The following is a 22,912-nucleotide window of genomic DNA, read 5'->3' as shown; positions in this document are numbered from 1 at the left end:
AAAAAAGATACTTCATACTATAAGTCGCAAATATTAAGTACAGTCAATGCTAAAGATATCAACACAGACTATTATTGTTCCGACTTTCGTAACGAAAGTAGCGGAAATATTGTGCTCAGGGTGGTTTTTTTTCTTCAGACAAAGTTCGACTTCTTAACTAGCCATTTTTGACGGGATTTTTTTGTAGATCATTCAAAAAGTATTGTTGTCTTGAGCTTAAATTTCGAACGATATTTCACCGTGATTAATTTTCGTACAGTTATGGGTGTTTAAAAATGTTGGCCAATTTGGGACAATTAACGCGCGATATATTTCGCGCTATTAACGCGTAAGCGGAGATTTAATCCGTCATAGAAATCATTCCAAATTGGTTCAAGGAAGCTTATTTGCCATAATTGATTTGTTACTAGGAGCCAAAATTATCCCTCTGTACTTAATATGACGGGTGGGGTGATGATTTTTACAAAAAATCTCAAATAAAAAAGAATTTCATTTTATTTGAATTACATTTAATTTTTTCCTTGTTATTACTGCTACATAAGAGTGCTCTATAAATTGAGGCATGTTAGTTGGTTAACTTCTTTTTTTTCAAATTGACTGGTACTGCTAATGCGTCATGATCGGCGTGCTTCACTTACGAAATTTTGTAGACTCAAAGGTTTTTTCATTCAGTTTTTCCCAGTAGCGTTATCGCTCGTATTTTTGCTTGTGTATGCGAAGTGCAACTTCGTCTCTGTGTTGAAATTATACTACGATTAGATTGTGATAAGTTTCAGTTATCAGCGTTGATTTATTTAAGAACAGTGGTCTAGTTTCTTGTCTTTTTGGATGTTAACCGCAGATATCCACACCATTTCTCCAATTTCCTCTCTTTTTAGCCGCCCCAATATTCACGTTGATTTATTATATTGGCTTCTCCAACGCCCTCACGTTATGTCTGATAAAACTGGCCAAATTAACATCATCATTCGAGAAAAAAACATGAATTCTCATCTTTTTAGCATTCTTTACCAAGTCTGACCTGAATGCGGCTTTCTGACGCTATGAGTGCTCTGATTAAGCTCTTACAATGCTAGTTCGAAATTTTGGAATAAATTACTAAAATTGAAATTTCGAGTTTCGTTATCTCAGAGTCGGTTTATTTAATACGCAAATTCTGAGCATAAATTTTGCTTGAAATTTTATCAGAAATTTTATGGTGCAGTTTGTTTTGTTAATAAACAGCACCATAAAACGGGTCCGTTTGTTTGCTGCGATGTTAAGCAGAAAATACGTTGCCAATTTGTGTTAGTTCACATCAAGTGACGCTTTGTTTCCCACAATCTTGAACCAAATGAATTGACGAGTCTTAAGGTTGGATTTTGTATCAGAGTTTCGCAAAGTGAATTGCATTATAAATTATCTGGTTAAATTCCAAGCAACTTTTGTGCTCATAACTTTTGTTTATCAAATCAGCACTGTGTGAGCTTGTACCACACGAAATGCAGTAATAATTCGGTGAACCACGAAAAAATGTGTGAACAAAAACATTTCATCTTAATGAAATGTAGCATCGAAATTCGGTAGAAAAATTTCTTGAAAAATGGGAACCGCTATAATTTTATCGACTTTTTTGCCCTAATCTAGCAGCTAAACGCAATTTGTTGATATTTTTCTAGCGTAGCGAATCTCTAGTTAAATACTCACTTTAACTTTTAAAATTCTTTTATGATAGCAGTTTTGTGGGCTTAAAATTCAATTAACATTCGAATACAAATCTTGTTTTTTTTTGATATTCTTCCCCTCGCCCATTTTCAAGCTCAATATCATTTATCTCGTGCCTTGTTACGCATTATTTTGAGTTTTTTGCCAACAAATTTTTTTGAAACTTACCAAATTATTGCTAAACTCTCTTCCCAACAAAAAAGGAAACAAGTTTTGTAAATACAGAACTGAGTTTTTTGAAAAAAAAATTGATCAACCAAAAAATGATTAATATGATTTTCTGGTAATTTTTGTTTTGCGATTAAAGTTTTTTGGGAATGGTTGCAATTACGGTTGTTATGTTTAACTTGCTCTGCAACTGGCTTCTCTTGTTCACTTACTAGATGGAGTTGATCAAACTGGGGGCAAAGTACACTCCGTGCATGACGGAACTGGCGGAGGTGCGGCTGAGTCTGGAGTTGGACAGAGAGAAGGAGAAGAGGACTGGCTGTTGTGTGTTCATGACAGCCACAGCATCCACCAGACAACACTCCTCCTCCTCCTCTGCTAGCACCTTCTGCTTCCAGGTACAGTGTCTGTCTTATTCAAATATCATCCAAATATATCCGAGGTTCGAACCTCAATTTATTGTGTATGATTATCATTGTCATCATCACATGCTATTGTTACACATGCAAAACGAGTGTATTAGTAGAAACCTTCTTTTTTTTAACCTAAGTCGCTAATATTGGTGCCACTTTTTAGCTCAGGTGTTATTTTTTTTATCGTTCTCCATCTTTCTTTCTTTCCTTTTTACATTTGCGAAGCCTTCTTTTTTTCCAAGCTAAGTCGCAAATATTCGTGCCTTTTTTGGTGAATCTTTGCAGTTTTTTCATAGCTTGTGCTTTTGACTTTCGAATCGTAATAAGTTAACACAGTTGATGCGCTTTTAATTCATCAAATAAACCGAAAAAAGTAATTTGTTTCAAAGAACTTTATTTCTGCCTCGCTCGTTTCTGAGGCAGATCGGTTTCGGGTAGCTGGCTGATTGACAACATTGCATTTTTAACGTAAATAATCGTAATTATCGGAAATTACAAGTCAGCAAAAAATAACGAACTGCCGTATTTAAAAGCAGTATTCAATGTAATAAAATACGCAAAATGAAAACATTGATAAATCAATTTTAAAACAGCGTCTGATTAACTTGTGAACTTTGTTTCGATCTTTCAGTTTTGGACCTTTCACCAAACTGTTCTTCGTGCATCAGAAAACTTATTAGTTACAACCTTGGTTTTTCTCGTTATGAATTCTAGCGACAACAAACTTAAGAAAACTAAAAACTCGTTCTCGCAATTTTTGAAAATGCATAGTTTATACATAATGTGGATTTATGTCTTGCGATTTGTTTCATTTAAAGTTTGTGTTGATGCCTTTAGTTTGTAATATTCCCAAGTAATACTTGCGAAATTGAATTCATTTGTATTTGATTCCACTTTTGCTGAATATCATAGGCAATTTATTAGCATATGTAGCTGATGTTATTGTGACTAGTGTTAGTCAGTTGCTAAGCTTGCGTGGCTGAGTGGATAGTGCGGAAGACTCAAAGTCCTTTGATTTCGATTTCTAGGTAGCAGATTCGAAATCTACACGTAGCCGAGTTTTTGCTTATTGAAAGCTTATTTCTACTTTTTTTCGTTTAACTTGACAGAGCTGCTTTTTGGTCGTGTTCTTGTAAGTGTCTGCGAAGCACGGCTTCGCCTCTGTTTGAAAAAATTAGAAAAACTAGTTAGTTAAAATCCAAGCAGTATAAAAACGCATCAACTTAAAACAAAAATTTATAAATCAACTTATTCAATTAAACAACAAATTTATAAGTTGTTTCCTTAAAAGTTTATTTAGCAATTAAGCCTCCTTTCCTCAGCAATGGTACCTGGCGAATAATCAACAGGCGGAGTGGATTTTTGGAGCGAATGCGATCCGCGTATGCAGAGCAAGGAGCTACATAATAGTGCAAAACTTATTTTTGTGCGGATGTAAGTGATGACGTCTGTGTAGCTGTCCGTTGTCTCTTTTTGGCTAATTTTTTCAGCTAGTCTTTTAATAACACGCGAGAACGCTGGTCCTACAACTCCTCTACAGGCAAGATTTGAAGGGTTAGAGCTAGCATGTTCGGCATTAAGAATTCGTTGCTCGTATTTCAGCTTCTTGGAGTTTTCATTCTGTTTGTAAGCTTCTTTAATTTTTGATGAGCATGTCTGGCACGTGGATTGAAAATCTTCACTTCAAAGTAGGTTTTACTGAACCAAAGTTTCCTTAATGCGTTGGCGTTAATATCTTATCTTGATTCTTCACCAATGCTAACAGATTTGCAAGTAAAGGCTTCGCCTCCTAGTGGCTGAAGATGCGGCTCAACTTCGTCGTAGCCCACTTTCTTCTGTAAACCTGCAAAAACATCTGGTATCTCATTTTGTTTTCTATGAGTATGTCCCCCTTTGGGGGTAATGTAAAGATTAATTAACAGTAGAAATTCACCTCATGTTTATTTCTGCGGGAGGTTACTCGGTTACCATTCATGTCTTAGTGCATTCTGCAAATCTCTGAACTATCCCTTTGTTAATTAGAAAATATAGCGCTTGAGCGGTAATATCTTAAGCCGGATGGAGGATTTTTTTTCTGATGCTAAATTCGGAGAAGATTTTTCGCTTTCGATTAATAAACTACTTCTTGCTTCGACTAGTTTTGATTTGTTCTTTTGTTGCTTTTCTTTTCTAGTAGTGGTTGCAATATGACCCTGTTGCTGTTCAATGTCTCTGACTTCTTGACTTTCACCAATCAGAGCGGAAGTTTCAATGGAACTGGAATGTTTGTTTGTTTGATCTTCTGGTAAAGTCAGGTTCAAACTTCCATCCCCTACAGGGAGAGAGAACAAACTGCGGAATTTTAAATTATACATTGTGTTTTAATGAGTGCTTGTATGAGTTCATTCGCTAAGAGGTTCTCAGTCTCCTGAAACAAGGAAAAGTGTTGTCCAAGCAGTGAAATTTATTTTCTGTTGTACAGCATTGATAAGGGATTTGTAAATGTCTTGGAGAAGGTTTTGCATGTTTTGCTATTTTCTTAAGCAGCTTAACGTGCATCGCAATTTCGTCCATTAAAATTGCTTGCAAGACTAATCATTGCCTATAACGGATCCGAGGACCAGTGCTCATCGACAACTTTGCCTGTATCTTTTTCGAATACTTCTTCCGCTTCGATTATAAAATCAGAATTTACTATCAAGTAGCACTTCTTTACATGGTTCTTTTGAATCATCAAGAATTGGTTTCAATTTCTTTATACTACCTGTAGCCTTGCCATCATCGTCGTACCATCTTTGAACAAGGTTTTTGCGCGAGGTGTTTTTCATTAATATGTTTTCATTAATAGATGCGATACCATACGTGGTCATAGCAATTGGATCACCTTCGATTGTACCTTCTTGTGACAAAATTGTGTTTTTTTTATTAATGTACAATTTTGATGCAGTTTTATAAGTATTTCTCAGGGCATTTGAAAGCGACACAGGTTTTCAATGTTTCTTAGAGCTAATTTTCGATTGAGACTGTCGGACACATTTTCTGCGTCAATAAGTAACAATACCTCGAATTTCGCTCCTAGAGTAGTCATCTCTTAGTGAGTGAATGACATACTAGAATGACATAATGGCATTTTGTCCGAGACATAACTGTGTATTTCCTCCTGCAAGTGTTCCAAGTCTGGTTTGATCACATTTACTATGGATCTTTCAATGATTCTTCATATGATTTCTCCAGTGCCAATTAGGCGCACTTCAGGATTCGTATGGAGAGCGATTTGTCGACAGGAGTTGTAAGGTTACAGAAATGTTAGCTCTTCTGTAGCAATCTTGATGATGTCCGGAAAGATCTCAGAGTTCGCCACCAATCATTTGCGTCGAGGCCCGAGGGGCCATGAATTCTATTTGTTTTATTGGCTGAACGTCTAATATCTCGGGCATTTTTTTGAAGATTCTAGAGTGAAGCGGTAGAGTGCTCTCATCATCAGTGCAAATATAGGGCAAAATTGTTCATGTTATTATATTAATCAAAAGTTATACTATTATTACCAAATGTTATTATTAAAAGCCGATGATCGTAGCTCAGTTTATTATATAGGTCGTGATTATCTTTTCTTCTTGAAGTAGACTCAAAACCAGAGGAGTGTTTTATTTTCCAAATACTCCGAAAATTCGCGAAGGCTCCTGTGAAAAAAAAGACCTTTTTTTTACTACTAAAGCTTTTTTTAATTTTCACTTGCCAGAAAAGATAGCAAAACCGCCTTACATTCTCTGTTATTTTTCAGCATTTTTTGGCGTTTTGCATATCTGCTCATTCATATCTAGGCTTATTTCCAGGTAGTGTAGCCTCATTGTTTATCGTCAAAGATACTATCTTGATTTACCGTTTCGGAGTGAGGACAGATTTGTATTACTGCTTCCATGAACGTTTTTTCCTCAATATGGGCGAATGAAGTTGAATCATTTAACAATATAGTTATCAAATTGTTGAAAAAATTTGTAGCCGCATAAAGTCATAAATTAGAGCGAAAAACGCTAGTTGCAATTTCTTTTTTTTTTCAACTAAAATTATCGGACATAATTCAATTTGCAACTCCGTTATTTTGGAAAAAAAGCTTAGCTCATTTTCTAAATCTGATATTTAATTGCATTAAATGTCGATAGCAATTTGTTGGCAAGTGAGCAAAAAAATTAGACTTCAAAATGTTTGTTTACCTGAAAATGGTTGTTTACCTGAAAAAACAAGAAGTTTCACAGAATCAAGGTCCACAACACGAGGAAGATGAAAACGAGCATTTCAACCCGGTAATGGAAGCCACAATTGCGATCTCGGTTGGATTGCGAGGCTATGCCACAAGAAAATCTTACAGTTATAGCGGCAGGAAGGTACAAAGCTATAACCCCTCGGTTCTACATGTTTTAAAGTCTGCGTAAGGGGGACTTGAATCCGGATGACCGTTGTGATAGACTTGCCTCCCGGCCGCTCGGCCATCCTGCCTTGTTTCATATGCTTTTATACTCTTGTTACAATTGCGTTGTTACACTTGTTACTAGTCACACTTTTTAAAAGACTTTCCAATTAAATAGAAGTGGAGACGAATTCCCTTACATTTGCATAAACTGAGAGAAACAGGTTAAAAAGCGAAAACTGACCATAGCAATTATTAATACAACTAGACTGTTGTTCAGAGAAATGATTAATGAGCCCCATCACAAACGAAAGACCACTGTAGTGATCAGGAGTTGAAAAAAAACATCGCGTAGAAGGTTTTAAAAAAAACTGTATACTATCCATATTGTGATACATTGGAATTCCAAAACGCGTGCTCACAAAATCCGCTGAACAACTCAACTCGCTCGTAATACAATTTCAGTTGTGCGCCTAATGCCCGTTAATCAGTAAAATGGGAAGGTTTAAATAATGCAATTTATGAGAGCATTTATCGGCAAATAAACTCTCCGAAAATACATAAATCATCAAGTTCTCTGTTGAATATAATCATAAGACATCAATAATCTGCCCCAAAAACTATAAAAATTGGGGCAAGCTAGCCCCAAGAACCGGTAATGATTTCCTAGATGCCGGCAGATTTTCAAAAAGAATTAATTCTAAGGAATTATCATAAGTCCGACGTGATGTCAGATGGTTTGTTATTAATTGAGCAAATGGATGTAAACAGGCCATATGGCGTTTCTAGAAAACTACTTTAAAAAATTGGACACTGAGATTCTATCTATATTGCCAGAAATTGAAATTTCACTGACAAACAAGTTGAATGGCTAGGGTACGCTTTAAATAGCGACATTATGTACAAAAAGATAAGCAACGAAAACTAAGTGCACTTAAGATTTATACAATTATTTAGACCCCATTTGAATATACACTTAAATTCTGTCGTGTGCAAACTTACAAAATATCGTGTATATTCACACGATCTATCGGTAAAAAATGGACACACAATTTGGTAGCCATTTACATGATTTTTCGTGTAAATTTGCACGATTTGTGTCGTTTGATTTACACAATGAATTGTGTACTTTTTACACGAAAACCGGAATTTTGTCGTTTAAAAATTACTTGAGTAGTCGTGGTAAGCATACGAACAGAAAATATTCATTTTACATAATAAATCGTGTAACTTTTACACGAAAAACTGATATTGGGCGTTTCAGACCTATCGAGCTGGGGCAGATGAGTTTTAATCTTGCATATGTAAAGCGACTAATTAAAGCAGCGTGTGCACTATTTAGTCCTCAAGCCTCTGCCCTGTTTTCTGATACCTGAAGTTTTTTAACTCTTTTTTGAAGCAACAGCGAATGCGTATAATGATTTTGAGTATACTAAAGTAATAAAATATAAATTTGAGTGATAGGTTTAAATGCATAAATGCAAATTATGAGCAATTTAAATGCATAATAAAGTATAAATTTGAGTGATAGGTTTAAATGCATGAGGAAATTAATGCTAATCTTGCTTGCTTAACGTTTTTAAGTCTTCAAAATGGCACTAAATATCCTTTCAGATTCGATTTTCAAGTATCAATTTGGTGGAAACCCATGATTACGAATCAAGTAGGTTTTTTGCAACATTGGATTTTTCACACGATTTTTTGGTACCCGTTTTTTCGTCGTGTGAGATCATTCGATTTACTGAAAACATGTGTGTTTTACACAGTTTTTTTGAATCACGCGATAACTTAACAGACAAATTAACACTAAAATTGTAGTTTGTAGAGTGTACACATACCCCTAGACATTCTTAAAAAAAAAAGAAACACTTACATCGGAAGCACAACATTTAAAAAAATTTAACAAATACTGGAACTGGCTTCTGAAATAACAGAGAACAAACCTGGATTCCTGCGTAGTTTGAAATGCGTCAAAATCAAGGCGCGAGGAAACTGCATCAGAGGAATAGGAAATTTTTCTATGGGAATTTTCTATGGTCAAACATTACGAGACCAAACTGTGCCTTGTAAGCGGATTCCGCAACAGGCCAAAATCAGATTTGTCGCGGAACCCGCAACTTTGCTACCTTTATTTAATATTCTTCGTTGTATTGGATTCCACAAACAATTAGATGAAACACTGTTCCGCTCATAATTGCTTCAAAAATAGGCGATTTTGCGGAATCCAGAACAGTTTGTGGAATCCACAAACAAATAATAAGACATTTGTATATTAAATTGAGCTGTTGCGAATTCCGCAACTGTACGCGGAACCCGCAACGTGTAAGTGGAATCCGCAAATTGTAAGTGGAATCCTCATTTTAATTGCGGATACCGTTTACATATATGTATATGTGTAGTATAGTGTTTAAAATGATATCTTTTAATTACTGGTCACCGGAAAAATCCATCTCAATTACTAGATTCATCAACTACCAGTTGAAATATCAAACCTTTGGTCTCAATTCCTGTCAACCCAACTTCGATCTCAAATCCTGTCAACTTCGATCCCAAATACTGACCTACTGAACTTCGATCCCAAATACTGGTCTACCGATCCCAAATACTGGCCTTCTTCGATCTGAACTTCGATCCCAAATACTGATGTAATCCCTAATACTAAGCTACTTCGGCGATATGCTCTGCGTTGTGTTTCCAAACACTCTCAAGTCAATGACAACAAATAATGAATTTATTCGGCGTTAAGCTTCCAAAATCAGTATTTTGGATTGGCGCAATCCTAAATACTGACCTCAATTGGCGATATGCTGTGTGTTTTATTTCCATACACTCTCAATCCAATGACTACAAGTATTGAATTTATTCGGCGTTATGCTTACAAAATCAGTATTTTGGATTGACGTAATCCCAAATACGGTTTTAATTTGGCGATATGCTGTGTGATGTATTTCCATGAACTCTCATCCATGGATTCCAAATATTGAACTAATTCGGTGTTGTGTTTCCAAAATACTAAAAGGTGACTTCCACCGATTTAGTTAACAAATTTTTTCAGATTTGTTCGTGGATTCCGCTGTCAATGGTTAATTCCTGGCCTTTCAATTCCGCATTGCTATAGATAAGAAATCCAGCTCTAGCTTTTAATTGTTCATATGCAAGTTCAGTAATAAACAAAATTCTGAATCCACTTACAGTTTGCGGAATCCGCTTACAGTTGCGGAATCCAGAACAACTAGCTATATTCGCTTGTTGCGGAATCCGCGGCACAACAAATGTACCGTCAAAATTTACGTTACAGGTATTTGTACGCGGAACCCACGGAAGTTTTGTAAGTGGAATGCACTGACTTTTTGGAACATGTTTAAAGGTTTGTCATTGAAATCCAGGAGAATACAGACACAAAATTGTGCGCCTATCCAGTGCACAGTTTGGCTTCCAGTGTAATGAAAATTTAAAACTCACGGGAAGAAAAATACTCTTTAAATGAACTTGAATATTATGATAAGAATGGTCAATAGAACATTCTTTTTACTACTTGTCTGGGAGAGCTTTTATCTTATCACGGATCATGAATCTTAAATTGAATAGCAAGCAAAGATCTAAAAACAAGTCAAATTTGATGAGCCAGATGTGGATCCAACCACTACTTCCCTTTAATTTCAAAATCAGTCATACGCTTCAAACTGTTGCTGTGAACAGAAATGCTTTTGCCGAGTTTGCTATCAGTGTTGTATATACATTGTTAATGATTTTCAATTGTTTTTGCTGATTGTTTGTTTGTTTGTTGTGTTGTAGTCATCTGAAGAAGAGTGTGTGAACAGAATAGCCACTCTGGACTTCTTCAAGTACTCCAACCAGTCCACGGCACAAGGGGGAGGGGATGGGGGTGAGTTTAGGGGTCCAGTGTGTGGTCTGGATCCCAGGTACTGTGAACTGCCTTCCCCTGTCAGTCACCCCTGGCCACCCAACATCACAGACTGGCCTGTAAGACACAACAACATCTTTCTCCACTCGACACGACATTCATTCATTTTTAGGCAAATGTGTTACCATGTGTTGATGATTGATGGCATTAGAGACAGCTTAGATATCTCTAATTCATTCAAATTCATCACTGAAAGGATACAGTTTATTGAATTAAGTTTTTTGTTACATTAATTTGGCTCAGATCTAATGTATTAAGATTCTCTGGATTTTTGAGCTTTGGTCTAGATAATCCCCCCACCCTGTTTCAGATCTGTCGGCGGAGTAGTGGAGGCAGCAGTGACTACCATATGACGTGCCACATCACCGCCAGACCCTGCTGCTTCGGACCCCTGGGCCAGTGCATCATGGCATCCAGAGACTACTGTGGCTTCGTCAGGGGCATCTTCCACCCGGAGGCATTCCTCTGCTCACAGGTAGTAGTAGGACAGCACACTTCGTTGTGCACCCTTATACTAATATATAACGTGTAATAATTTCAACCTAATTATTACTAGTTAATACAAATTATATTTTACTGGAGTATCCACTTCATTTAAGGATTATGTTCCAAAATCAAGAGGTTAACTTTAATTTTGGAGTCTTCAAAAAGAGAAGAATTGTGAAGGTATCTCTTCCATAATGCATCATTGTTGAAGCGATGTTTGAAGGCTATGAGATTTTGTGGTGAAATTGTGACAATGCTGAGTGTGCCAAAAATATTTCAAAAACTGCTCATTTTCTTTATTCAATCTAACTACTTGTGACTCACCGATGCAGGTGTCCTGTCTGTCTGAGGTGTGTGGTCTGTTCCCATTCGAAGGGGGCACATCCTCCCCCTCTCCTTCCCCCTCGCCCAACCAGATCTACCGACTGTTCACCTCTCTGCTGGTGCATGCGGGGGTGGCGCATCTCCTCATCTCCCTGCCCCTGCATTGGACATTTGTGCGCTTCATGGAGATACTGGCAGGTCCCTTCAGAACAGCCGCCATCTACTTCCTCAGTGGCATCACTGGCAATCTCGTCTCCTCCATTCTACTCCCATACCAGGCACAGGTAACACACAAACACACACGCTCACAAATATGCTACACCAATTTCCCTGCTTATCACTGTAGTTTCACGAACAACATCTCAGAACAGTTTAAATGCGTTCAAATTCTCGAAACAAACTCAAACCGACGAAAACGTTTTTGTCTGAACTTCATGTGTAAATTTACCACCAGCCAATTTCGGGGGGGGGGGGGGTAGCCCCTATCTGAGTTTTTCTAAAGGCACTTTTCCTTGGCGCCAATATATACTAAATTTGAGGGGAGTGCGAGGCAAAAACACGTGCGAATTTTTTTGGTCAACATTTTCCATCAAGTGCCCAAAACGCCCTTTTTGGCCTGTTTTTTTTTTCAAAGTTTCGCATGCGGCCCAAGAAATATGGTCAAAATAGGGTCTTTATAGTAATTTGTGAGAGCTCGGAAAATCAATTTAGTCGACCTAAAAGAACCTTGATTGATAAAATTTCGATTTTTTTTGAAAGTCCGCTCCCCTCGAGAAACTCCTGGATCGCTGCACCTGAATTTTACTACACTTTTATGTAATTTTATTATCTAATTTTTCTTCACTCATGGCCTGAAAAAAATTGATAAAAAACAGAAATAGTAATTCCGAGATATATTTTTTTGAATTTTCAACTATAGCACAGCAAATCACTTTTCCTATTTTGATTTGTGATCAGTTTTGCGCTGGTTGTAAGAATAGTTTTGGCGGTATGCAATACTTTTGTCGCGTTGCTCTTAAAAAAGTGGGGGGAAAGCAGATTTAGTTGATCCATCGACCTAATTTTTTAAAGACGTCTTAACTAATCAAAAGAATGGAATACTCCACAATTCATTTGGTTATTGTGATGTTGGGTGGCTGTGCGAGTAATGGGTCTATTTGTGTGCGTGTCTTAGGTGGGTCCCTACCCCTGTCTGTTTGGCATTCTGGGCAGCTACTGTGTGGAAGTGTACCAGATGCACCCCTACCTGCTGCGCCCCCTGCGTGCCTGGATGACCCTGCTCTTCATCTGTCTCTTCCTATTCCTCCTCGGACTCCTCCCCTGGCTAGACAACTTCATGAACTTCTCCGCCCTCACAGCCGGAATTGCACTCAGGTAACACAGACACACATTGTGACGCATTCATTCCTTGACATCCAGGCCATACTTGTAGGATCGGTGATCTTGATACATTTTCGGCAAACTCAGAAATCGACTTAGAGAGTCTATTACCTTGGCAATCCGTGTGTAATATGGTAAGGCTACTTGTGGGCACCTACTATTAAGATTGACTAATAAATGAGATAAGTAGAAAATCAGACAAGCTCGAAATAGTTCTAGCTTGAAGGAATTAATCCCGCTTACAGCAGGAAACCCACGTGAAGTAAAATCCGTATGCCCTAAGCAAATAGTCCCAAATCCGTCTTCCGGAAGTCGCTGCTCGGCAACCAATAAACGCAGGGAGCCAAAATTTTGAGATGAGTTACATCTTACATTATAATTTGGACCGATTTCGGTGCTTGGAACGGAGGTTATTAGCACTTACGAAAACGACCCCTTACCTCAAAAATAGGCAATTTATGCGAAAAAAATTCAAGGGTATATTGATTTTATGGCAAGTATAGACACAAGAAACGAAGCCCGAAAGAAGAACCCTGGTGAAAAACATTCCAGCGACCTTTTCCGGTGTTAATGAGTCTTTGCTAAGTTCCGGTGTTCAAGTGATATTGGACCTTAAAATGGGATAAGTAGGGAATTAATTATGGGATATAGATGAAACTTGGTGGGTAGGGTCTACATGGGAAACTTACCCCGAATATTGAACATTGACCCGTGATGACTCCGAGATGACTGTTAAAAGATCTTTCGGCTTTTATACTCAAAATCGCATAGTAATCTCAGTATTAACACCGAAAAGTGGCATAATTCCCATCCACAATCCTTGAAAAGGGTAGTTGATCATCTTACTTATAATTGAGAGTAAACTTATCTATTGGGAAAGGAAGCAGAAGATAAATGGATTTAATTTTAAAGTTACGTTGAAGTAGTGGAATGAATTAGAGTGAAACTAGGCAAACAAAGTGTTGAACTTAGCTATGACAGTTAGAGTATTAATGCCAACTTAGGTAGACCAAAAAAGTAGTCCCAGAGGAAATAAGCTACAAGAGGAGTACGACACGGGAATGAAGTCACCTTAATAGTCGGATTAGTAGGATATTAAACTAGTTCCCCGGGGATAGCTTTTCGGCACATAAGGACCCATTTAAGACCAACTACGTTGATCGGATAGCTAGAACGTCGGGATTAAAACAGTATAAATGGGACTGTTAGAGGCTTGAAAAGGATGTCTTTTAGCTCCAGAAGGCTGAAACGTTAACGTGTTAGTTAGATGAAGTCCTTGAGAAGTTGGTTAACTATACATAACTTGGATTAGAGCTGAAATTGAACTTAATATTTGCCCAATCCAGCTAGAGTTACCTACAATTGCATTTAGGAATAGTGTTCAGTGTGGGTGTTGATTGCAGGGGCTAACAAGTTAGATGTCCCGACTTTCAAGGACGATCATAACTCTAATTATAACCAAAACTGAAATAGACAAACTTAGCGAAAAATTTCGTAATACCTAATCTAAGGCAGAACAGTTAATTATAAGCCAGTGTTTAATTCGTTCTCATAAGTTAGAGAACAAGAACGCAAAGAGAGCAAAAGATTAGTTTTCATAGTTAGAGAAAGAGAACAGAATCAAAGAAGGCTGGAGGGAAATGCCCAGCTAAATGACTCTGTGACTTAGTTAGTGAATCAGTGAGAGGTTGAATTGGGCTGATCCTAGGTTAGATTATTAGTAGCGGCAATTGAAACTGTTCCGGAATGAACTGATTAGTTAGTCAATTAGTAGTTAAAACCTAGTTTAGTACCGGATTGGATTAGTTGCGTGGGCTGATTGAATTGTCGAATTGGCGAGTTTGGAATCTAGCCAGGTGAGAATCGACGAGCGATTTTTCCGACGCAGCGGTTAAACGGAACGAGACACGGGATTTTTTGTAGAAGCAGTAAATTAAATAGATAGCTTAGGACGGGCCTTGTGATTTGTTTTTGTTCATCCAGATTGAATAGTAATTTTACATATACCGCCCATGCTTTCTTGAACTAATTAGAGAGAGAGAGAGAGAGAAGCCGAAAAGAGCTAATAACAGGTCAAGCTGCGAAACCATTTAGTAATAGCCTTTCTGGTATACAGAGTAGATTATCTGGGGTGACTGTGAAGTGCGATAAGTCACTTAGAGGAGAAATCTCTAGAAATCTACGTTGTAAAATAGATCATAATTTAACTTAACAAACCATTTCGTGCCGTTATTGTGACTTAAGGAACAAATGGTATCATTATTGTTTTTTTACTGAGCTCTGAAATTAGTGTCTATTGCCATTCAATTTGAAATTAATACCTTTTCTTGCATTTTCAAGCAGCACTCCTTGATTGGCTCTTCGATAATCGGTGTTTAGTAAACAATTTTCACCCGTTCACCCTCACCTTCAATTAAGCAGAAACTAATAAACAACATGCAACAGAATAGAGTGTTGATGTTTTCAAGATGCTGTTTAAGATTAATTTTACTTTTTTTTTGTTTGTTTCTGAAGGAAACAGTCTATAAAATTTGTTTACGCTCAGTTATCATTTTTCGCAGTTGACTTGTGATTTTTTTTAAGTTCAGTTCCTTTCCTTTGTTAAAATGAATGCAAATTCCACTAACAAACAGCAAAATAAAAAAAAATCACGAAAAACGTGATCGACTTTTACTTTCAAAAATTGAATTTAAGTATCAGATTTCCCAGCGAAATAAAAGTTTTATCTATTGATCCAGCTTTCTCAAATTGGTTTTTTATCAAAAAATTTTCAATGGTAAAGTTAGAATTTTTTTATAACAAACCACTCAGTATGTGTTTCTGTTTCTTTGCGTACATCACTCTTTTCCAACTGTCAGTTGGCTATGTTTGTTTGTTGTTATTGTTTGTATCATTTGTTGATGTTGTTGTTGTTGTATTTGTGTGTAGTCTGGTGTTGTTGCCCTACATCCACGTGAAGAGGAGAGACAGGAGGGTGAAGTTGTGTGTCTCCTCCATTGCACTCACTCTCTACACTGCCCTCAATGCACTCCTCCTCCTCCTACTCCTAAATGGGCAGCTGGATGAGTGGGCGGGCCAGTGGGTGCCACACTGGATACACACCCTCACCTGTGTCCCATTCACAGCCGACTTCTGCTCACACCTCAACACACATTTGAAGACCGGGTAGCGAAAGAGAAAAAGAGAAAAGAGAAGAGAAAAGAAGGAGTGGCATAGAGGGCTATTGTCTTAAACATCTCATACTGGCTAACAGCAGTTCAATTCTGGCTCCTAACTGTTGCATGTCAGCAATCAACGACTCAAACTCACCTCGTCCCGATAATGATTCGCGCAGTGATTTATTCACATAAGTGAAGTCGACAATCATCAATTGTTTTTATTCAAAACACTTTTGAGCGAGCTCTTACAAACAACTATGTCGACTTGAACGTGATTTAAAACAAACAATCTGCTCGAAAAGTGTTGACAAAACTAATCTAATTGTTCAACTGATACGCAATTGGTATTTCTGTAGATGTAAGTCAACAGTAAAAAGTGCAATCATGATCCTTATCAAAACAATTGCCTTATAAATTCTTTGTTTTGCTTGTTTTGAGTGCTTTCATTTAATTCATATTTATCTGAATCGAAAAACATTTTTGTCTGCTTTGTCGAATATGTTTTCTATTTTCATTTTAGCTCTTCTTAACCATGCGCCAAATACAACTTGAAATTTATTTTTTTTGTACCAATACTAGCGACCCAAATAAGCGCTGTGTTTTTTGCTCGTATGTTTAAATAAATACGCGTGTGTGGACAAGACCAGGGGCGGATTTAGGGGGGGGGGGGGGGCGGATTCGACCCCCTGCCGACCCAAAGGGTCCCCCTTTGGTACTTTTAAAAAATCCAGTTTTGGCCGACCAACCCTAAAATTTTCTAAAGGCGCCTTCGGCGCCAATATATACTAAATTTAAGAGGGGAGTGCGCGCCAAAAAAACGCAATTTTTTGGTCAAACTTTTTAAAAAATACCTAAAAATGTCTATTTTGGACTGTTTTTATCAAAATTTTTAAACAAAATAGGGACTAAACAGGCTTAGGGAGAGCTCGAAAAATCAATTCGGTCGACCTAAGAAAAGGTCGACAAAAATTTTGAAAATTGTTTGAAAATCCGCCCCCCCCTCGAGAAAATCCCCGGACAAGACCACTTGGTTTTCGACTCGCCTAGCGTACTTTTGCCAAGGACACCAAGACTTTTCAAATATGGTCAACCTGGATGAACAATTATCAGATGCCAAATGTCTCAGAACTCCAGGTGCTCAGTTTTCTTCTCTTCCTGGTTATGTTTTGTAAGGGTCCGTGTCACTTGATCACCCATTATCTTGAACTATTGTTGTCTATTTGCAACGCCCTCATTTCGGCCAACAAACAATGTTGAAAGGATCTAAGTCTTTATGATAGCCACGCATGATAAGCGACATTGTCTCAGGCGAAAAGAGTGCATCTTTTCTTAAAAGAATCTTGAACCCAGCTTTGGCTTACACAGGTCTGCTACTCAAACTTTCCGCTCTCACGGAAGAAGTTCAGTCAGAAACCGCTGGCTCATTGGACAAAAGACAACCTGGATAATTTGGTAGCCGTCATACCAAAAATCACTAAATTATGCTTACAAAAAATATAAACAATTACAATTGTATCAAGGTCCATATCGGCTTTGAATACTTTCGGAAGAGAAATTCATTAAGCGGCCAAACTTTACTTTGTGATTTGTCGACGGGTTCCACAACAGGTCGAAAACAATATCGAAAAATGAAAACAAACTGTGTTGAACCACTTCAAGGATTATAATGCCGGAATATAAAAAAGTTCTTTAGATTTTAGTTTATCATACAATTTTCAAATTATCAGAAAATTGGTTTAATAAAAGCGAGATTCTTAATACGAAATTCAATCAGAATTAGGAGATAACAACTTAGAGAATAATTCCCGAAAGGTTTGTTTTGATAATCTTATACACTGATAAGGCAACACTATTAGGTCAAAATTCAAAGATTAAAAAAGCACCTGAAATACCGCAATTGAATCTCATCCCAATACCGCCAAGAAGTGTTATCCAATAGTCACATTCGTTTTCCCCTCAACTTAAATACCGCAACTAGTTAATTTCACATACAAAGTCACATACATACTCAGTTTCTTAATTTTGATCTTTAAAAGATCTTGATGGGAAACTGATCCAAAATACTGAAAGGTTACAATCAAAAATTGTTCTTAATCATTTATTCCAGATTTCGTTATTGGAACCCACTGACATTGGATAGTTCCTTGCTTCTAAATTCTGCATTTGCTAGTTACCATTTTTAGCTATAGCTCTTAATTCTTCTCGCAAGAGCTAGGTTAGATCAGTACAACAACTAAAACTGTGGAAACCGGAAAAACTAGCTATACTCGCTCGTTGCAGAATCCGCGACAAACAAAATGTGCCGACATTTTATACATTACTCGTATTTGTGCAGGGAATCCATGAAAACTTTGAAAGTGGAATCTAATCAATTTTTGGAATAATCTTATATACTTGTATCTTGATATATATATACTTGTACAGACACCAAATTGAGCGCCTATTTAGTGCAAAGTTTGGCCCTGTAAGGTTGAAATTGAAAAAAATAGACTTGAAGCTGAAGTAAATGTTTGCTGGGCCGCCAACGCAAATCTGAATGAAAGGAAAGCCAAGAATGGATAATTTAGGTTCAATTTTTTCAATGTTTTTCAGTGTTTCTTTGATATAACAGACAACTTACCAAAAAGTTTTCCGAAAAAAAAAATCAAAAACGGAATTCTCGCATGCTCAGGGTATTCTAACTTCATCTACTTTAGAATTCGTCCGTCGCTGGAACCAAAAGTGATGGAACCAAAAGTGATGATGAGACAATAGGTTTATTAGAAACTGGGCAATGGCAGTCAGATATGGGCATTTTTAAAAGTAAACTAGCCCGAAGAACTAATCCGAAAATTAATTCTCTATCGACTTGAACGCAAGCAATCAGTGCCTATTTAGACATGAATAACTTGCATTAGCTGACCTTGCTAATGACAGCGCACGCGCGATTTGAACCAGCAAATATAAGATTGCTGGACATCATCATTATCGGAATGCCCCAAATTAAGACTGTCGACTTCTGCAGAAGTAGCGAATAAAAAAAACGAAGAACAGAAAAGTTCGGGATCTATTCATTTGCAGATTCATAGATTTTGAAATAGAAAAAGTGCCGCTTAATCAAAATATACGCGTTATTGTTCCGACTTTCGATACAAAAGTAACGGAATATTTGTGCTCGAGGTGGGTTTTTTTTTTCTTCAGACAAATTTCGACATTTTAACTAGTCATTTTTGACGGAATTTCTTTAAATCATTCAAAAGGTATTGTTGTTATGAGCCTAAATTTGAAAAGATATTTCACCTTTGATCATTTTTCGTAAAGTTATGAGGGTTTAAAGATTGCCATTTTGGCCATTTCGACCAATTGGGGACAATTAACGCGCGATATAATTCGCGCTATTAACGCGTAAGCGGACATTTAATCGTCATATAAATCGTTCCAAATTGATTGAACGAAGATTATTTGCCATAATTGATTTGTTACAAGGAGCGAAGTCTATCCTTTTTTACTTTATATGGCGTGTGGGGGGATGATTTTCATTTAAAAATTCAAATTTTAGAAAAAAATTTCGTTTTATTTAATTTCATTTAATTTTTTATGTTATTACTGCTGCTCCATAAACCTTAAAGGCAGTCGGAACATTCAGGGCTTCGCCCTGATACGAGCAGTCTTGTTCGTTTTAGCAAACAGACGTTCTCTCAATGATCTTCCTAAGTTTTCTGGGTGCAAAAAAAGTAGACCATATTCTGAAAAAAAAAATCGTCCTGTATGTGAAGCATGGTTTTTTAAATTGAGCATTGACCTCTGTAGCAAATTAAAGCCTTGGTGAGCAAATTTAAGAGTATGTGAATGCCTTCAAGAGCAAAGCTGCGAATTCTTAAGCTTTTTCGTGACAAATTTTATTCTGATGCTACCCAAAATAATATCAAAACTTGTCTTTATTTGATTGAAACGTCTGATTCTGCTATTTTTTCTTAAATTGTGTATTTCCATCAGAAATATTAAAAAGGAAGATAATGTATTTCTCAACCTGACGAACAACTAAAACAAGCCTAGTTAGTCGACTGAACTTTATTCTACATTTTTCAGTCAATAACTGAACTGTTTTTGTCAGTCCGGGACAAGGTAGTTAACATAGTGGTCAAAATTTGCGTAGAACAGCAGATTGTTCTAAATATGAATGGTGCAAGTTGTTCCTGTTTGTACGAGAAAATACCTTGATCAGCTCAAAAAAATTGTTCCCAGATAACGGTTTTTCTGGTTCTAAGAAAACCCAGCCTTAAAGCAATAATAGAAAGCAATATGTTAACAAAGCTACGGGCTTTTCAACTGAAGGAAAAAAATTTACTTTGATTAATTTTTCAAGTTCCATCACAAAAGCTCTTAAATTTTTGTGATTGATGAAAAAATGTTTTAGCAAACAATTCATATGCTTTCAATAAAAAAAATTCGATCAAAAGGTGTGCAATATTTTTTACAATCTCTCCTTGAACAATAGATCTCTCCATGCTACTTGCAGTCCACGATTTTTGTTTCATCAGGTTTTGTGAACCATGGTAGAACCATAATTTTGTAGTTTTGAATAAAATCATACCTTCATTGCAAAAATGTCATATGCAAAAATTTTTGTTTTTGAGAGACTACCTCACAGTTGAGTTCATTGTCTTTACGAAGGTATTTTAAAATCAATTTTTTAAACTTCGTTTTAGAAAAAATTTATCATCAAAACAAGCAGTTGGTTGCACAGTCGATTGAATCAATTTGGAATAAGAGTTCAGTTCAGTTACTATGGTTACTTAAGTGAAGCTTTCGAAAACGTTTTTGAGTGCTAACAAATGTTTTTTCAGAAGATAATTATTGTCACAAGAAATCAAAATGCAGCTTAACATCTTCTATGAAACTAAAACTCGAAAGAAAAAGGAATTCGTATAGAGTTCCTAAACCGTTCAGCAAATTTCACAGATTAGAATTTTTACCATCCGAGAACTCTCCTTTAAAATAAAACGTTATATCAAAAATCAATGAGTGTCTGTAGAATTGATGATTCTACTGTATTACATGCTATAAGAACCTGAGCGAAATATTGATTAGTCATTAAGTTAAGCAGTAGAGCCAACAAAGAGTAAAAATCGAAATAGTTGAATCTTCGAAGATATAGTCCCTCTTATGGCAGAAAACCCAGATGAAGTAAGATTTGCAAACCCCCCCCCCCCCCCAAATGGCAACTACAGCGGCTAGGTTTATGAAACTCATAGGACGGATACAGAGATGATTTGACCCGATCAAGCAAAAATCCATAACCCTCGGATCTCCCGGTTCCAAGTGATAGCGGTTAACGGAAGTGCAAATGGCCCTATCAGAACACGATAACTAGCGGTCGTAATAGAACCAAAATATAGTATGTTATAGACCTAGTTGAGGGAAGCTTAAGTTCAGAAAATCAGACCCCTTGGACCCCTACTTCCGGTTTCATGCACTCTGCAAATATACCCAACCCCGACTTCCGGGAGTCGTTTCTCCAACCCCACTGAACGCAGTAAGCTAAAATTTTGGGACAGCATAGGCAGTGACAAGATACATCTTGTGTTATAATTTGAACCAAGTCCAGCGGTTAGATCGGAAGTAATTAGCACCTTGGAAAACCACCTCGTAAAGCGGAAATGGGCAATTTACGCAAAATAATGAGCGAGGGCATACCGATTTTATGGCCGCATCAGATACTACAACTCATCGCCGAAAAAAGACCCCTGGTGATTGAAACCCCTCCGGCGAATCCTTCCATGTTAATAGCTTTTCCCGGGAAGAGTGATACTGGACCTTAGAAAAAGGATAACTTGGGAGTATTAACGGGATATGGGTGAAACTTGGTAGTTAGGACCCCCATGAGATTCTGAAGCCAAATTTGCAAGTTTGACTCCGGTTGACCCCGGGGTGACCTCAAAGCGCTTAGAAACAAATTGCATGAAAAGCCTCAAAATTAACACCGGAAAGTGGCGTATTTCCCAGCCCAACCACTGGAAATGAGAATGGGTCACCTTGCTGAAAACTGGGAGGAAACTTGTATATTGGGAATTAGAGCAGAAGCCGATAGAAATACAGTTTTACGTTGCAACCTTGGAGTAGGAGAGTTAATTTAAAGTGGGCATGGTAAGTATTGGGTTCAGTTTAGCTTAGCGAGTAATCAATTAATAGCAATTCAACTGCAAAAAGAGAAGTAGTCCCCACTCACTCTCTACAATGCCCTCAATGAACTCCTCCTCCTCCTAATCCTAAATGGGCAGCTGGGTGAGTGGGCGGGCCAGTGGGTGCCACACTGAATACACACCCTCACTTGTGTCCCATTCAAAGCCGACTTCTGCTCACACCTCAACACACATTTGAAGACCGGGTAGCGAAAGAGAAAGAGAAAAAGAGAAAAGAAAAGAAGGAGTGGCATAGAGGGCTATTGTCTTAAACATCTCATACTGGCTAACAGCAGTTCAATTCTGGCTCCTAACTGTTGCATGTCAGCAATCAACGACTCAAACTCACCACGTCACGGTAATGATTTCCGCAGTGATTTATTCACATAAGTGAAGTCGACAATCATCAATTGTTTTTATTCAAAACACTTTTGAGCGAGCTCTTACAAACAACTAAGTTGACTTGAACGTGATTTAAAACAAACAATCTGCTCGAAAAGTGTTGACAAAATTGATCTAATTGTTCAAGATACGCAATTGGTTTTTCTGTAGATGTAAGTTAACAGTAAAAAGTGCAATCATGATCTTTATCAAAACAGTTGCCTTATTAATTCTTTGTTTTGCTTGTTTTGAGTGCTTTCATTTAATTCATATTTCTCTGAATTGAAAAACATTTTTGTCTTCTTAACCCTGCGCCAAATACAACTTGAAATTAATTTTTTTGTACCAATACTAGCGACCCCAAATAAGCGCTGTGTGTTTTGCTCGTATGTTTAAATAAATACGCGTGTGTGGACAAGAACAGGGGC

At 37.2% G+C, this 22,912-nt stretch overlaps 1 protein-coding gene across 2 annotated transcripts in view; it reads left to right on the top strand.

Annotated features, from left to right (window-relative positions):
* Window positions 1–16,500, top strand: part of LOC134856176 (uncharacterized) — a 177,368-nt gene extending 160,868 nt beyond the window's left edge. For both annotated transcript variants that reach the window (XM_063872541.1, XM_063872540.1), the window contains 6 exons: window positions 2,088–2,270; window positions 10,465–10,653; window positions 10,905–11,069; window positions 11,413–11,688; window positions 12,579–12,778; window positions 15,713–16,500. In XM_063872541.1, coding sequence (XP_063728611.1) covers window positions 2,088–2,270; window positions 10,465–10,653; window positions 10,905–11,069; window positions 11,413–11,688; window positions 12,579–12,778; window positions 15,713–15,953 — 1,254 coding nt within the window. In that variant the 3' untranslated portion in view covers window positions 15,954–16,500. The remainder of the gene's footprint in view (window positions 1–2,087; window positions 2,271–10,464; window positions 10,654–10,904; window positions 11,070–11,412; window positions 11,689–12,578; window positions 12,779–15,712) is intronic.
* The last annotated feature ends 6,412 nt before the right edge of the window (window positions 16,501–22,912 follow it).

Source organism: Symsagittifera roscoffensis, unplaced genomic scaffold, assembly GCF_963678635.1.
Source record: "Symsagittifera roscoffensis unplaced genomic scaffold, txSymRosc1.1 SCAFFOLD_25, whole genome shotgun sequence".
In the NCBI taxonomy this organism is placed as follows: Eukaryota; Metazoa; Xenacoelomorpha; order Acoela; family Convolutidae; genus Symsagittifera; species Symsagittifera roscoffensis.
The sequence above is the reverse complement of the archived record's forward strand: the minus strand, read 5'-3'. Positions and strand labels throughout refer to the sequence as shown.